The following is an 18,000-nucleotide window of genomic DNA, read 5'->3' on the forward strand; positions in this document are numbered from 1 at the left end:
GTCTCTTATGGTTTGGCTCCCTCCCTCTCTAACTTTTTTTTTCCCTTCCCCTCCCCTTGGTCTTCTGTTAAGTTTATCAGGATCCACATAAGAGTGAAAACATATGGTATCTGTCTTTCTCTGTATGGCTTATTTCACTTAGCATAACACTCTCCAGTTCCATCCACGTTGCTACAAAAGGCCACATTTCATTCTTTCCCATTGCCAAGTAGTATTCCATTGTGTATATAAACCACAATTTCTTTGTCCATTCATCAGTTGATGGACATTTAGGCTTTTTCCACAATTTGGCTATTGTTGAGTGCTGCTATAAACATTGGGGTACAAGTGCCCCTATGCATCAGCACTCCTGTATCCCTTGAGTAAATTCCTAGCAGTGCTATTGCTGGGTCACAGGGTAGATCTATTTTTAATTTTTTGAGGAACCTCCACCCTGTTTTCCAGAGTAATAAGCCATATTTTAGAAATGCAGAATGTGAACCGTTTGCGATTACACAATATGGAGTGTTTAAGAACGATGATACAGTTAGGATAATTTATATTTCATTAGCTCCTTAAACTAGTGGGACTAAAATTGGTACATACTACACACAATGAGAAGCATATAGTAGAATCTTGGAAATGTTTACAATATGTGACCCAATAAACAGAAGAAATGCAAGCACATGTTCACCACAAGAAACTCTATGGGTAAGAGCCAAAAACTGTAAACACTCCAAATGTCCATAAACACTAGTACAGGTAAATAAATCATGGTACAGTCACAGAATAAAATGGGGTACAGCTGTAGGGATAAATAAACTACGATCATACACAACATGGATAAAATTCACATGCATAAATAATGTTGAGGAAAAGAGGCCAGACACAAAAGAACACATTCTTTATAATTCCCACTACATAAACCTAAAAACAGGAAAAACTAATTTGTGTGTTAAAAACACGGATTTGAATTATACTTGGGAGGGCAGAGGGGATGCAGAAACCAAAAAGAGGATCTCCAAGGCAATGACAATGTTCTGATTTTGATCTGAGTGGTGGTTACTGAAGCATGTTCACTCTGTGAAAATGTATAAGGCTATGGATTTATGATTTAAGTATTTTACGTGTGTATTTATATTCCCCCCCAAAATACGTAAACTATGCATAGAAAAACTACTTGAGGAATGTATTAAAACATGTTCTTAAAGATTTAATTCCATGGGAAACAATATGATGTTAACACATAAAACAAGAGACAGGAATGTAAATACAACATGGTTCCAGTGTTATTTAGAATACATAAGTGTGTAGACAAAAGGCAGTGGGTGTGTGCCAGTATGTTAGCTGTGATTATCTCTGGGTAGCTTGTTTCTTTGTGTAAATGGACACTACATCTATGCTTAAGAGCATATTCAAAGAATAGCCTTTCATCCACAGACAATAAAAAAAAATTAGTACTTCCAGTGGAAATTTGTTTTTTTATCATAGGTTGGAACATTTCAAACCCTGTTGCTAAACTTGCTGTAACTGAAGTGCTCTATACCATTTTAATGAAGTGGGATATAATCTATCACCAAAAATGCAGCAATTCTTTAGGATTATAAATTCTTAATATAATAAGTTATTATGCAACCATAATGAGTCCATTTGGGCCTGAGGGAAACCATTAGATAAATGTACCTGATTCTCTTCCTGGCCTCTTTCTCAAAAGGAATCGAATGTCAGGAGAATAGACACATTATAAAAAAGGGGAGCGAGTTTCAATTGCTTAATGACCTTAGCATTGAAGAACATAAATTATTATTCTGATTTTAGTGTTTACCATTAGATAACTCGTTTCTATTCAGGTCTGTTGTTTTTTGTGGCATATATTAATTCTGAATCTTTTGACAGTTCTAAATATTTATGATAACATATTTTTGTTCCTAGAAGCAGAAAATTCAAATGAAAGGATGGAAACATGTGAACTATGACTTAATTTGGGCCCAAATATATGATAATTCATTGAAGTTAAGACACCATCCATTTTAAGTCACCCTGATATTCATGGATTGCTAAGAAAGAAAAACATCAACAAATTGTGACACTCCATCAATTATACAAAGCTTTTTAATTTCAGAAAGGTTAACATACTTTAAAGATGCATATTCTAGAATTGATGAAATATGTCAGTAAAATACAGAATGGTTTAAGGTCAAGCATTAATTGTTTTCTAAGCATTGGATTGAGATCAAGCCCCTTGTTGGGCTCCATGCTTACAGCACAGAGCCTGCTTAGGATTCTCTCTCTCACTCTCTCTGCCCCTCACCTGCTCACTTGCGCACTTTCTCTCTCCCAAAATAAATAAATAAACATTAAAAAAATATTATGTAGTAGTGCATGCTACTACTAACCCTTATAGCGCCTTTGGGTAAATCATATCAAGGGACTTTCCCCCTCTTTAAGTGCTTTTTACTGAAACGCTCATGATAAATCCAAACCTACAATGTGAATAGTGCTCCTTAGAGAGGGTGCTGTACAACCTGTATGATCATTTGTTAAGCCTCTACAAGCACACTTCCAGAAACTGTTAAATACTTTGTATGATTCTTTTATTTCATCATCATAACAATCCTAAAAAGTAGTGGAAACATTGAGGTCCTTGAAGTAGATCCTGTTGGTGCCCATCTAGGTTTCCTTTTAATCTGATGCACCCATGTCCAGTTGTGGTGAGTGTTGGCCATTAACAGCGTATAGCTTCCCCTTCTCTTGGAAATTTCCCTCAGCTGAAAGGAAGACCTCTCTAGGAGGTTATGCCTCCCATCATTGACTTTCTCAAATATGCAAAAGGCTGACTTTCTTCCCTCAAAGTGAGATGCACTTTATAGTACTCTAGAGCGCCCCACCAGACAGGCAGAAGCTAGGCTCCAGCTAAGACCACACCATCCCTCTGCCCCTTCCTCTTCCTTGTCCACTGCACTCACTTCCTCCACCTGAGCCCTTCTCAATAAATCATATACACCTGAATCCCCGCCACCCCCCCATCTTGGGCTCTGTTTCTAGGGAACCCAAACTTTCAAAAAAAATTGTGAGTGAAGAGATTGGGTCTTTGAGTGTGTTTATCCACTAGATAACTTAATCGCCAAAGTTAGCAGTGACAGAGCCAGACTGGAACCAAGATACATTTGACATGCAAGCTCTGCTCATAAGCTCCAGTTGGCTGGGATCAAACAAACGTCGCTCAAGAGGCAGGTTGCTACCCCTCTTTACATCTGTGTTTGCAGTCATTCCACGTCTGTTCGCTCTTATACTCGTTTGTTGCAGAAGTGGAAGCACAGACTATCGAAGAGCTAAAGCAACAGAAACCGTTTGTGAAACTTCAAAAGAAGCACTACAAAGAAATGAAAGACCTGGTGAAAAGACACCACAAGAAAACCACTGACCTTATCAAAGAACACACTACAAAATATAATGAAATTCAGAATGACTACTTGAGAAGGAGGGCAGCTTTGGAAAAGACAGCCAAAAAGGATAGTAAGAAAAAGTAAGTTGAATGAATTGTTTTATAGTATGAAGGGAAAGAGTCCGTTACATGGATTTTTGATGTTTTTACGCCACATTTTGGATACACTGCAAGAATGAAAGCCACCTCAGCTCAGTTTTACTTGTGGACTGAATTTCTTTATTTGCCCACATCCTAACAATAGATATGCAGGAATCCTTTCCTGGCTTTCTGGCCTGTGGGCCCAATACCTGTTGGCTGACTTCCCATAATATAGCTGTCAACCTGGCAGGTATGAAATTTTGCTGTGTTCTGTAACCTAGTTGAAGAGGCGACTTGTTATAGCAAAGAGAAGTCTCAACTACTGTTTGCTGGCCTCGTTGAAACCCACAACGCTTTGTACAGATAACCCTTGTGTTTGGGTCTAGAGGTCCTCCCAGCCCCGCATACCCAGACCTTGACCGGGAGAAGCATCTCTCACACATTCATTCAAACAACACTTATTGAGTGCCTACTGTGTGCCCTGGGGAGTCATGGGCAGTGAGCATGACCTACACAATTATCACCCATAAGTAGCTCACATGGCAATGCGGGGAACTATGGGAACATGCAAGCCATTGTCATTGAGCTGAGTCTACTCCATCCTTTCTTTCACTTCCTTACAAAATAATCTTACCTTGATGCCAGGCTATAGAGAGATGTAAGAGGCAATTTCAGAGCCATATTGTGACATATGATTTAACATGTGCTTAACTTAAAGGCACAATCATAACCCAGTACTTGGGCTTTAAAAAGCAACAACATCACCATTTCGTAGAACAAGAGTGGTCTTAGAAGCTCTCAAGGTGAACTTCTGCCACTTCTTCAAGGAGGAAACCAAAAGCTAAAGACATTAACATTTACCCACAGGTATACAAAGAGTTCAGGTGAAGCTTGGCCTAAAACTTCTATACTTTTGTTGTTGTGATATGTATGTGGTCCTTTGTTTATTCACCTATTTGTTTACTTAGAAGTCATATCCAGAAAACTTCTAACAGAGTATTGAAGTAACTTACCAAAGAACACATATGTAAAAATCCTATGAAAATTGAAAAAGAAAAACAACACACACATACGTAGAGTGGCTAAGAGTTATCTAAACCTGTCCAATATGGAATAGTCCAATAGTTGTCCAATATGGAAGTCACTAACCACATGTGGCTATTGAGCCCTTGAAAAGTAGCTCATTAAAATTGAAAGGTGCTGTAAGCATAAATTACCAGATTTCAAAGACTTCATTTTTTTAAAAAAAGAATATAAAATAGCTAATGTATTTCTATTGATTTCTATTGATTTTATTTTCATAACATGTTGAAATGATGATGTTTTAGATGTACTAGGCTATATGTTGTTAAAATAAATTTCACTCATTTCTTTTTACTTTTCAAGGTAGTCACTGAAAGTTTTAAATCACATATGTGGAAAAAATCGAATACATGGCCTGTGTTACATTTCTATTGGACGGTACCCACCATTTAATGTAATTTCTGTCCTTGAACACTGAATTTAGCTCTTAGCTTCTGAGAAAGGGAATATAGGTTAGATAATTCTCCTTATTGGAGTAAAGCAAACTTTCTTGTTTTTCTAAGAGAGACAAACATTTTCCCGGTATCGAATTACAAAATAATTCATCTCATGGTTCTTATACAGGCAATGTTAGGCAACAGGGGATAATGTTTTCAACCTTGTTCTTACAGCAGATGCAGAAACCCTGTTCCCTCGGTTATTTTTTTATACTTCTCCTCAAAAAATAAACAAAAATCCCTAAGCATCTAGTATCAAAAGATACATCAAGAGAAACTTTTCTTTAAGAGGCAAAGCCACTGAGGTCTTATTATGTCCATCTATCTCCTGTCACCTTTGATACACATTAAAATCCTGAAAATACCTCAGAATAATAAATGGAAATAATGTCCATTAGATTAGTTTCTTATCCAAATATCCACTGTCTCAACTGAGGTTTCCACATTGTGGCAAGAGCAGATCATTCAAAGATAGTTTCTGTCCAGACACTGGCGTGCAATGATTGCATTGTTTTTAAAAACACAGACTTTGCTTTCCTCTGGATGTTTGTCCTTGGATAAGCTGCTCTGGACTCCCCCCATACTGTGTCCTTAGGCAAACTGTCTCACTGAACCTCAGTTTCCTCAAATGTAAGCTGGAGATAGTCATACCTACTTATTGGGTTACTATGAAAGCCAAAAGGAGAGAGTGCCTGGCACGTGTAGAGTGGTCAATAAATGTTGACCCTGTTGCCTCTGCCATGGTGGGTGTAGTGATTGTGGCTGATTGAAGAAACACCTTTCTGTTCTGGCTACACTGACTTCCTGCTACAAAAGATAATAAATGTGTCTCATGTTCATGCCAAGATGGAGGTCACCCCACCAATGCTACTTATAGTGATACTGGCAAATAAACTTGTATTCCTGCCAGGATGGAGGGTCACAAATGTCATCCACTCTCTATGCTGCCATGCTATTCTGATGTATCAGGCTCCATGAGCCTTGTAGAGTGTTTATTCTCATTTGGCATTGCACATAAAAATACAAATAGAAACTTCTGAGGGAATTCTGCATCCCTTATTTGGAAAATAGGATCCTAACCAACTGACTCTCCCTGTAATGCCATCAGTGGTGGCCTAAATCAAAGTGAAAGCAACAAGAATTAGTGCCAGCTGATTTAAGAAATGTCTACCTGTTCCACCTGGCCACAAGTGAAAAACATGGAGGCAGAATCTGATAGGCTAGATGTCTTAGGTGGTTTAGTTTTCTTACTGCAGAAGTTTCCATATGAATGAAGAAAACAGACCTGCTCTTGGTAACCCATTCTCAACACTATTCTCCTTTTCTGTGTGTTCTAAAAAAAGTAAGAGCACAAAACTTGAAGGAATCACACCATATGTTTTAGCACAATAACAAGTCAGTGAGAATTGCTTTGATTTACTTCAGTATTACCCTTAAACTTCTCAGTATCTGTATAATTTTCTGACTATGAATAACTCAAAGAAAGTTACCCTGCAAGAGTAAGCACTCGATAAATATTTTTCCATGAACTCATGCATCCCCCTTTCTCTTGTAACCTAAGCATTTATAGGAAAGTGCCATTTTGGGTAGAAATATCCATGAAGCTGGTACATCCCCCAAAGAAAATTATTTTAATAATGCATCTTTGATGTTAAAAGATGTCAAGAAACAGAACATGTCAGCTTGGGGTGGTGGAGGTGGGAGGGTCTGCTAGCATGTGGTGTCAGCACATGTTCTGTTTTCTACCCATATGACCCGGATGCAACATTTAGCATCTCTTCAACCTTCCTGACAGAGTCCAACTGATGTAAAGTCCACTCAAGTTGTTATAAGAGATAAACAACTGGGAATTACATTATATATGTCCTTTTTTTAAAAAAAAATTAAAAGATAAAAGCCTTAAAAATCTTTATCAGACATTGTTTTTCCCAAGGGAGGATTATCATTCTCTCCACCACCACGATAGGACCCCCAGCCTCCTGGCTTTCCTTTTCTGCCGCTACCTGACATCTCACAAATGTCATCCACTCTCTGTGTTTGGAGACCCTCCTCTGCTAAGCTTGTCCTTGGGGTTTCAGCCTCTATCTCAAGTATTTTATCAAAACATGTTTCCAAACACAGCACTCTATATAGGAGGAACGCTGGTGTACAACTTTCCCTCCACCTTGTTATGACCTGCATGTTTTGAGTCAAGCTCTGTGTCTCTGCAGATCAGAACCCAGCAGTCCTGACCATGGTTCGTCAACAATTGAGCAAGATCTTGCTGCCCTAGATGCTGAAATGACCCAAAAGTTAATAGACTTGAAGGACAAACAACAGCAGCAGCTGCTTAATCTTCGACAAGAACAGTATTACAGTGAGAAATACCAGAAGCGAGAACATATTAAACTGGTAAGCCTGAGAAATATGATTGTAGAGCTGGAACCCTCTTTTCTATAGGAAATTCTTGATGCTCTTGGATAACTTTAGAGAGATGGTGGCAGGTCTGACTGACACCTTCCTCTTGTTTCCTGAGCTAATAATCTTATCTTGATGCTAGGGTATAGACAGAAGTAAGATGCAGTTCTCAGATCCATATTGTGACATGTGATTTCATGCATGCTTAAAAGCACAATCGAAACTTACTACTTGAGTTTTAAAATACAACAAAATCATTTCTTAGAACTTGAAATTGCCTAAGGACACCTAGTGTCTACCACACTAATATTTTACAAGTTCCACTATTCTAGCACCTTTACCAAGCTCCTCTCTGTTCCCCAATGAGGCTATGTTTTATTGTTTTTATTTTCACTAGCTTATTTTGGGGTTATAACAGTTTTTGGGGGGAGAGTCGTTGAACTCTCATAAGGGATTAAAAAAAACACATATCTTGTTTCAAGAAAATTAAGAACATGCTGCAAATGAATGCTCACCTTTTTTTTTTTTTTTTTTTTTTTTTTTTTTTTTTTTGTGTCCCTGGGCCTTGCGAGCACTTAAAAAAAAGCCTATAGTCCTCTCTCCTACATTTAAGAGAGTCAGTTTCTACGTGACCAGTATGGGATGTTGTCCACCTAATTGCTGAGGCTCCCTGTGAGAGGAAATGCCATAGTCTCTATTAGTGACCAGTTTTGTCCTCCAAAATGTTTTCTCACAGGTTGTGACATTCTCTCCACTGTTGTTGATGCTTTGACATGTAGTATGGTTATGATAAATATTTGGTGACAGATTAAATGAATCAAACAATAAAGTAGCCTTTAACAAAAGCTTATTCCCCAAATAAAACAAATAAGTAAGCTAATAGAAATTAGTGTAGCCAGAGTCTGTATGTGTTTGTCTGAGCTGTCTGTTTCTTTGCCGAGAGCCTGTCCATGTAAGAGAATTCTGGGGCTGTTTCTGCTTTGGAGATCAGTGGCTGGTTTAGCCATTAGTGGATGGTTTGGCCATTCCTATGTAATAGGTGATTCAGTGTAATGCTGTTGACCTAGCACTGGTTCCACAATGATAATATGCAAACAAGCAGGTCAGAATCACATTGGAGCTTATCGAACATCAGATTCCACTTGGCCAATTATTCTCAACTTCGGCATGCATCAGAACGACCTGGAAGCCTTAAAACACAGGTTGTTGGTCTTTGCCCCAAATTTCCAATTCATCCAGCCTCCTGTAGGGCTGGTGATGCTGATGCTTCAGGTCCCAGGACCACACTTTGAGGACCCCTGCTTCATTCCTAAATGTGAGGCTTGAGGATTTTAACAAGTTCTACTCGATTTTGGTGGGCCACCTTGTTTGTGAACTACTAAAATAGGACCTAAGCCATGAAAGGATAGTAGGACAGGGATAAGGTTTGGTGTAAGGAAGGGATTGCCTGTCAGGCCAGAGAAAGTCAAAGTAAATCTTAGTGAGAGATAATGGCTTTGAGACCTCACTACAACCACACCATCTGATTTTCTCCAGCAGCTTATCCCAGAAAATAATAACAATAATAAAAATTAAAATAGCAACCATGTATTGAGCATTCACCATGGGGGCCATATCCTGTTCTAAGCCATTTGCAGAAATTGTTTGATTTAATCCTTACAACAACAACCACTAGATTTTGGTACTATTGTCGGCTTATTTTGCAAACACACACACACACACACACACACACACACACACACAGAAATTCAGTGACTTTCCCAAGATTCTACAATTAGAAAGTAGTGAAATCGGGCTCTGAACCTTGGTCCTCTGACTCTAGAGCCCCTGCCTTGTAACTATTGTGTAGATACCTCTGCTATTTCAGATTTTAAGCCAAGCTTATCATAATGACCACAGCTCGCCCAGGCATGCACAGCGAACCCCTTCATTACAGTGACTGGGATGCAGTACGGTCTCTCCCTCTCTTTTCAACATCTTTATTTCATATGCCTTGAAATTCATTTCATTAAAGTGTATACTCCAGGGCGCCTGAGTGGCTCAGTGAGATAAGCATCTGACTCAGTTTCAGCTCAGACCATGATCTCACAGTTTGTGGGTTCGAGCCCTGCTGAAGCTCTGCACTAGCAGTGTGGAGCCTGCTTGAGATTCTTTCTCTCTCTCCCTCACTCTCTGCCCCTCCCCTGCTTGCTCTCCATCCCTCTGTCTCGCAAAATAAATAGATAAGCATTTATAAGTAAGTAAAATAAAAATAAAGTGTATACTCCAATGGCCTTTAATATATTCATAGATATGTACAACCGTCAGCACAATTTGAGAACATTTTTATCACCTCACAAACTCTCATTCATTCATTCATTCAACAAATATTTAGTAGATACCTACTCAGTAAATATTATAAAATAGAAGAGGATAAAAATGACAACAGCCCTAGCCTTTATGGAGATTACATTCTAGAAGAGGGATCAAACCATGAACAAAATAAGTTGGTAACAGATATAGTATGTCAGGTGGTGCTAAGGGTTTAAGAGAAAAATCAATGAAAAATGGGGAAGTAGGGAATGGAGATGGAGGGAAGGATGAGGAGCATGGCTTGAAATTTTAAATTGAATAACCAGGAAAGGACTCAATGAGAGGCAGCACCTGAGTTAGGAGTGAAGGACTGACCCCTGTAAACACATGGGACAGGATTTTCCTGGGCAGAAGGATTAGCAAATGCAAGGATTCTGGGTCAGGGATGGGCCTGTCTGTTGGGGGACCAGCAGGGTGGCTCTGTCTGAGGATGACTATAGGGTCTTGGGTCAGAGATGGGACTTTTGGTGTTAGGGACAGATCTTGTAGGGTTGTGGACCTCTGTATGGCCTCTGCGTTTCACTTCGAGTGTAGTTGACATGACTGGAGGGGTTTGAGTGGAGGAGTGACATGATCTGAAGTAACCTTTACATGGACCACTACAAATGAGTGCAGAAATCAGAGGGAAGTGCAGCACGAACTCATCACAGGAGAAACACCTGAGCAGGAGGGACCATCTCAAATCCCACTAGAGGAGGGCACAGAGAGCTAGCTGCTCAAAAGATTTTCTCCCAGATGAGATGGTTGTCTGGGAACCAGGGAAGACCAAGCTGAGCATATAGGTAGAAAAATCCCACCGGACGAGACACGGAGCAGGAGAGGTAGTGGAAATCCCACTGTGGGTGGCAATCCCACCACATGTGCTTCAACTCCCTTTGCCCTAAGAAGCAATGAGTGTGACCATAATAAAAATTTTGAAGAGTTTTCAAAAAAATCTACATATATGTCCAAGCCAGTCTGGCCTTTTCAGGCCAAATATACTAAAAAAAGCCACCCCTTCACCTTTGTGACTGTGGGTCTGGGTTTCAGATAAAGTCCTGATGCCTTTGAACAAAACCTGTATCCTTTTGTTAAGAAGGCTAAGTAAGGCCCAAACACCTAGGATTTAGAACCACATGAAGTTTACTTTATGGCCATTTGGGGGTATCCACAATTTATACTACATGCCTTGAGCTGGCGTGTATCACCTTCAATTGTTTCTTTCTTTCTTCATTTTCTATCACTCCAATTGTTTCAACCAGAAATTGTTCTGCCAGGAAATCTCTTGACCGAGAAGCACCCAGAAGTGCCAGTTCTATCTTTGGTTGTAGATCAGAGTTATGAACAGGCCTCTCAAGCTAAATTAGACAAACGGAAGTGTAATTAAAAAGCAAGTAGGCCCCAGGTAAAAAGGACTATTTGGGTGATGAGGAAAATTAAACAGGATATTTCATCTCCCAAAATTGCTTTGGGAATTAAATACAGATGTGTTTAGGTTAAGGATTATACATTTCAAATGCCAGCATCCACAGTTCAAGGATCAAGAAAGAAACCATTACATCAATAAACTCCCTGCCAAATGACCATTAAAAACTTAATATTTGCAAAGCACTCTGATAAACCCTGGAGATGGAGATGAAGAAGATGTGGTCATCATACACATTCAGGGAGCAGGTACCACAAACAGTTACAATAGCATACGATAAATGAAATAATAAAGGTATCAGCAAGTTGATACGAAACCCCAGATGTGGGAACAATTCACATAACTACATAAATTGATAAATACCAACAATATTTTTGAGGTCACTATTCACAGGAGGTGTAAAATGCACACCAAACTTCATAGACTCAATTGTTTCAAAGAAATTTTTATACATGTCCGAAGAAGAATCTTTATCCTTAAAACTCTGTATCCAAAGAGCTCTGCAGCCTGGTTACCCAAGTGTGGTTCCCAAATCACCTGGGATCTTGCCTGTTAGACAATCAGCGTCTCATGCCCCACCCCAGACGTGCTAGATCACAATTTGCATTTTAATAGGTGTCCCAGGTGACTTGTTACACATTCAAATTAAAGAAGCTGGGTTCTAGAGCCGCGGATCCTTATCTTTGCTCAAAATGTATTTTGGAATAAGGCTAAAGTTCCCTTTAGTTGAAATGGGAAATACAGCATGTGCTCCATTATTCACGGCTTGATCCTCAAGCTGGATGGAGATACCTATTGGCGCCAAAAGCACAGAGCCTGTGGAAATCACTCATGTGATTTCCTGCCTATATTGGCAACAGAAGAAAACAGTTACTTCCGTGTAGAGGTGAGTGAAAATAAAGATATAAATTCCCCAACCCCATTCAAGTTCTTGCACTCCCTGAAATCTCTCCATAGATACTGTGAGGATCTGTGAACCCTAGCTGGGGACCCGTGTTCCAACTATAGGATTGGGGAATCTGCTCTAATTTAATCGGTTTTTCATCAACAGCCATTGGTTGACCCTGAGTTTGGTCATACCATTAAGGTTAGGTTTTCATTTTAAAAGTGACTTTGGTAAGTGATAGAAAGTCTTAGGGAGTCTTTCTGGGGACACTTGATCACTGTCAGTAATGAGACCTAGCATCACATTCAAGCAGAAAAACCACCTAGTGAGAGGAGATTACATGGTGATGTTGCCGGGGTCACTTCTCAACTGCAGTGGTACCTAGCCTGCCATTTAGTCTTCTCTGTTTTCCTTCTTTCTCATGGCTTCAAGAAAAGATTTCTTCATTTTCTCTCACAGTCACCACACTCTTTATCCTCTGTAGAGGCTTGTTTTGTTTTGCTTTGCTTTGCTTCTCATATTTTAGGTCTCCCAAATGTACCAGTCCCATTCATTTCTCCCTTCCTTCACATCAACCTTAATGGCTGGTATTCTTCTTTTACATAGTCCCGCTTATCTCACCAGCAATCATTTATAGGACCCAAACCAACATAGTATCCATCCACCTGAGTTCCCCAAGTCCCTGCTGATCCCAGAGACTGAAAGATGTGTTTCATGGTAAAAGCTGTGGGTGAATACTGACCAGCTACTAATGGATGGCCCATCAGGATGTGAGTAGTGATGAATGAGGGTCTAGAGTCAAATGTCATTTCTGGCCACTGCTCTTGCACTGAGTAACTGTGTGATGACTCTGAATTTCCATTTTCTCATCTATCAAATGGAAATAAGAATAATCTTCACTTCATAGAACTATAAGGAGGAATAATAAAATAATGTCCACAAATCATGGCTATTAATGAAATAAAATAATACATGAATTGACTAGGAAATCTTGACTTCTATTATAAATGTGTATTGCTATTTTTGACATCTTGCTACAGATTGATAGAGATCATTGTCTTCCTTTTGATGATTTCTATGAGCACCATTTGCTGTTGCAGCCTCTACAGAAGCCAACCTTGAATTTTCTCCCTTCTATGGCCAGCCAGCTAAAGTATATGGGCCAGGAGTAATTACAGTGTCAGGAAGAAAGTAACTCTACTGAGTCGTGGTAGTGTTATCTGTCTTCCTCCAATTTTCTGACTCTAACATGGGATTATTTTTCTTAATAAATAAATAACTTTCCTAAAAACTTTACATTTTCCACCTAATAAGAAATTACAAATAAATAAAGACTTTAGTAATGAAATAAAGAATGAAAGAACTGTCAAAATGTGTTCTTATTTGTAAATTTTTTTGATCATCATTGAGTAACCCTAGTAGAGTGAGGTTGTTCTTCTCATATATTTATATATGTTCTTCTCATATATATATACACGTGTATATATGTACATATATATGTATAAATTATCTTTATGTTAAATTCCATTTCTGTAATTATGCGCATACATGAGTATATTTCCATGTTTGTTTTGGCCATTTGTATTCCTTTTTTTTTTTTTTTTTTTTTGACAGGAGTTAAGATTTATTGGTGAGCATGAGCAAGAAGAGGGCAACACCAAGACTCTCAAGAGTGGAGGGTCTACCATTTGTCTAGGGGGCCATGATTAGGGATGTATTTCACCCCACAGCCATCTGGGATGAGCCGCTTTTTAGCCATCATTGGCTCATTCCTCAATTCATTAACTTGCTAAAGTCCCACTTTTTGGAAATGTGACTCTTCTGGTTGTCAGGGAACTTGAAGTTGGCCCTGAATAGGGCCTTAATCACATACGCCTTGTTCTGCAGCTTGGTACAGATGGACATGAAGACTTGGTCAATGTGGACCCTGGTCACTGTGCCTTGAGGCTTTCCAAAGGCACCCTGCGAAACTGTCTGGAGCTTCAACTGGGGATAGCAAATCAGACATGAATGTCCACTGGAAAGGGCTGTCTCCATGGTCCCTTAGGGCAACCAATACAAACAACAAGCTGCACACACTACCACAGAGGCCACTGTTTGCAACTATTGCACACCAGGCCCCCAGGGGAGATAGAGCGTATTCAGCTTAATTGGCTGCAGATTATAGTCTTTTTTTCTTTTTACAAACTGCCCATTCACATCTATTGCCTACTTTTCTGTTGGATTGTCTCCTTTTGACCCACAGAGTTCATGTGGTATCTTTGCATTTATTATTTTCAGAGGTTGGGCAAGTTAGAGAGTATGAAATACACTTATCATTAATTCATCAATTCATCAAAAGTTATTGAAGGCCTACTTTAGGCCTCATACTGGTGGGAGAATTCCATGTGGACCAAGCCTAATTATAGTCCCTGCCCTTAGGGGCTTATGGTGGTTAAGAGTACAGGTTGTGAAGTAAGTCAGACAGATCTACTAATAGAATGCCCATCTTTATCAGGTAGCTTTGCTGCATAACAACAACCTCAAAACTTATTGCCTTAAAATGACAATTTGTTTAGCTCATGATTCTGTGTGTAGCAATTTGAGCTTGACTCAACTGGATGGTTCCTCTAGTGTTGGCTGGGCTCATTCATGTGTCTCTGGTTCAGCTGCCCCTCACCTAGGGGCTCTGCTTCTGAAGGTTGGCGGACTGTCAGCTGGGTCAAGACAGATGACTGATCCACATGTTTCATCACTCATCAGGGTACCCTGGGCTTGTTTATGTGGAATGAAAAGAATTCCACTTGAGAGCAAGAGGAAATTGGCAAGGTGTTTTGAGAGGTCTCATAAACTTCTTTCTCCATCTTTGGTCAAAGCAAGTTGTAAGATTTGCCCAGATTTAAGGGTTAGGGAAATAGATTCTATCTTTTATTTAGGGGAGCTGCAAGTCACGTGACAAAGAGCGTGAACACAGTAAGTGGTGGAGAAGTAGAACAATAATGTACACACAGCTGTCATAATTAGGATATGAGGTGCAATAAAATAATCCAAAAACACTTAACACAGTGCCTAGAAGATAGTCATCATTCTTTACCAAAGGACTATTTGCACAAGATTTAAAGTGAGAAGACATGACTTCCATTTTTAGTTGCATAATGTTAGCTAAACCATTTCACCTCTTTGAGTGTATCCTCATTTCTAAAACAAAAATTTTGTACAAGAATGCCTGTAAACTCTCCCTTTGACAATAATGCTAGTTTCCTTTAATTATAAAATCAGAGATGATCCAACTCTTGGGACTATAAAAATAATAATGAGGATTTTAATTTGAAGCAATAAATAAACTTTAGTTTTTCTTTTGTGTGTGTACACAATATATCTTAATGTACTTCTATGTGTTAATTGGCAACTCTTTAGGTAACATTAAGAAAAAAAAAGTCTGTAAACAGAACCATCCCCAAAGGCAAAGAAAATAATAGTTTTGACTTATGTCAACTTAAAGAAGCTTAGGGAACAGAAGGGAATCTGCTCAAAGGAAAATTCCAAAACAGAACCCACAAGTCTGATAATTTAGTTTGTGCCCTCTGGAATTATAAGACTCATTGCCTCCCCCCTGACAAGTCAGGATGCTGATATGATATATTTTGCATTAAGAAAAAAAGTAGGTGACATGCTGTGGTATTTATCTTCACAGGCAGCTCTTCTGAGACTATATTCCAAAGGGACTGTTGAAATATTCAACCATGATTTATTGCCCTATTTTAGTAACACACCACAGGACAAATCACATATCTTTTAATCAGATCTCCTTTGCTAATTATTTGAAAACCGCCAGTCTGAGCATTTTTGCTACTTACCCACATGTAAGTAGTAACCAATATTTATTTATTTTATTTATTCTACATTAAATGATTTTGACATCTTTCAAAATTATGAAGCCTTACCCTAGAACTGTGGTGGTTTGGTTGTTTTCTTCATTGATTGAATCAGATATAATAATCTCAACTAACTTGATGAAATGCAAACTTTACTCACTGGCAACCCCAAGCATCATTAGCATACCTTAAATAGAGCTCCCTTTATCAAAGTTCTTGATCTTTTAAAAAGTTTGAAAATATTTCCAGTTGATAACCTCATGAAAGAATACCAAAATATCATTCAAGGGAGTATGTTACAATGATCGATTTATATTTTCAGAAAGCTGCAAAGCTGATATTTACCTCAGCATAGTTTAAAAATGAAAAATAATTTTAAATGTTATGAATTCATTGGGCCAACTTACTGACATTGAACTAGGAATCTTGGTCAGGTTTTCCTATTTATTTATTTATTTAGCCCAACAAGGAAAATTTTCCAAAGATCCTTTAGACGTTTAGACCCAAATAAGCTACTGTAAATTCTATGTGGCTATGCAAATTTAAAAAAGAATAATTTCATAGGTATGAAAGAATATCTCAGAGAACGATCATTGCTCTTTTAGTCCAAGATTTTACACTCATTCTGAAAAGAAATGAGAGCTAGTGGAGAATATCAGTTCCACATGGATCAGACCTATCTGTTAGTTCACAATTAGACCCTCAATACTGGTGCCGTGTCCAGTACACCATAGGGGCTCAGTAAATGTTGGTTGATTGAATGAATATTTCTCAATTCGAATGGCTAGGATACATACCAGTGTGAACATTCACCTCGCATTTAAATTGTCAGTAACGGGGGTGCCTGGGTGGCTCAGTTGGTTAAGCATCCAACTTCGGGTCAGGTGATGATCTCCCAGTTTGCAGGTTTGGGCCCCACATCAGGCTCTATGCTGACAGCTCAGAGCCTGGAGCCTGCTTTAGGTTCTGTGTCTCCCTCCCCACACTCACGCTCTGTCTCTTTCTGTGACTCTCTCAAAAATAAATAAACATTAAAAAAATTTAAAGTGTAAATAATGCATTTAGTACATAGATCATTACTTAGTGAATAAATTCTTTGTAGAAGTAAAAAACAAAAAAACAAACAAAAAAAACAAATTATAGTGAAAATTCAGAGTGGATGCTTTGAGAGTGGAAAAGAGGGTGGTACCTTCTCTAGATATTCCTGGAAGGGGAAGGAGGATGGGTTGTGCCTGAAATGTGAGCATTCTATACTTGACTTTTTGTTCATTTTCCAAATTGTCCTACTTGAGAAGAGACTCCAAACATGACAATTTTTGTCCACGTTTGTTTTTTTATCCCTTTTGAGTTAGAGTCAAGGAACTATTCTGTTCCATGGAAACCATTCTCTCACCCTCAAATGGCTAACCCTAGTGAATTTCAGCACGGAGCTGAAAACAAGCATGAAATTATATTCCCCCAGGGCTTTCCTTTTTCCTCCTTAAAAGGTTTGGAACATTTAACTAGAAGAGTTGTCATGAGTGGTAAACAAATAAGCCCAATGACTGAAACGTGTCTATTCCTTTGGGCCAGGAAAAAGAATCATATAAAAAGTTAAAATTAAATGTTGTTTACTGCATTTCAGTTTAACCATGTACTCTCTAGGTTCTTTTCCCTAAGAATTCTAAACTAATCTTTTCTTCTTTCCTATCTTCAGTGAGTTTTGTGATTAATACATGATTGAACAGTTCTGTGAGTAGAGTCTATCTGCTAATAAATACACCAAAAATGAGCTTACCTTAGGTTAGTTAAAAAAAAACACTTCAATTATTGTGTGAAAAATCCCTCTTCTGGGTCCTATTTTCACATCTTATGCAATAGAAATCCTGGACCCAATACTCAGAGAGGTTCCTTTATCTTATTTGGAGGTTCCTATTTCTATTTTTTTTGTCAGGATTCTCTTGGTTGCAAGTAACAGAAATCAATACTGAACTAACTTATATACAAGAAAGATACAAAGTAGATCACATGAGAAAAGTTTGTCCATCCACACCAGGAAAGGGAAGGCATGGAGAACTAGATGCCAGAAACGACTGGCAAAA

General features: G+C 38.7%; 1 protein-coding gene, 1 long non-coding RNA gene and 1 other non-coding gene across 6 annotated transcripts in view; 1 reads left to right on the plus strand and 2 right to left on the minus strand.

Moving 5' to 3' along the window:
* PLCB1 (phospholipase C beta 1) overlaps positions 1-18,000 on the plus strand; it is a 699,274-nt gene that overhangs the window by 587,024 nt on the left and 94,250 nt on the right. For all 3 annotated transcript variants that reach the window (XM_045445282.1, XM_045445284.1, XM_045445283.1), the window contains exons 26-27: positions 3,286-3,505; positions 7,236-7,416. In XM_045445282.1, coding sequence (XP_045301238.1) covers positions 3,286-3,505; positions 7,236-7,416 — 401 coding nt within the window. The remainder of the gene's footprint in view (positions 1-3,285; positions 3,506-7,235; positions 7,417-18,000) is intronic.
* Positions 1-18,000, minus strand: part of LOC123580493 — a 58,074-nt gene that overhangs the window by 31,628 nt on the left and 8,446 nt on the right. The window contains exon 3 of one of the 2 annotated variants that reach the window (XR_006703324.1): positions 10,936-11,111. The exons of the other annotated variant lie outside the window; for it this stretch is intronic. This is a non-coding gene — a long non-coding RNA (uncharacterized LOC123580493). Of the gene's footprint in view, positions 1-10,935; positions 11,112-18,000 lie in introns of those variants that run through there. 2 annotated transcript variants of the gene reach the window in all.
* On the minus strand, positions 14,091-14,225 carry LOC123581764. The gene has a single exon (XR_006703996.1). It is a non-coding gene; the product is annotated as a small nucleolar RNA SNORA70 (small nucleolar RNA).

Source organism: Leopardus geoffroyi, chromosome A3 (assembly GCF_018350155.1).
Source record: "Leopardus geoffroyi isolate Oge1 chromosome A3, O.geoffroyi_Oge1_pat1.0, whole genome shotgun sequence".
Taxonomy (NCBI): Eukaryota; Metazoa; Chordata; class Mammalia; order Carnivora; family Felidae; genus Leopardus; species Leopardus geoffroyi.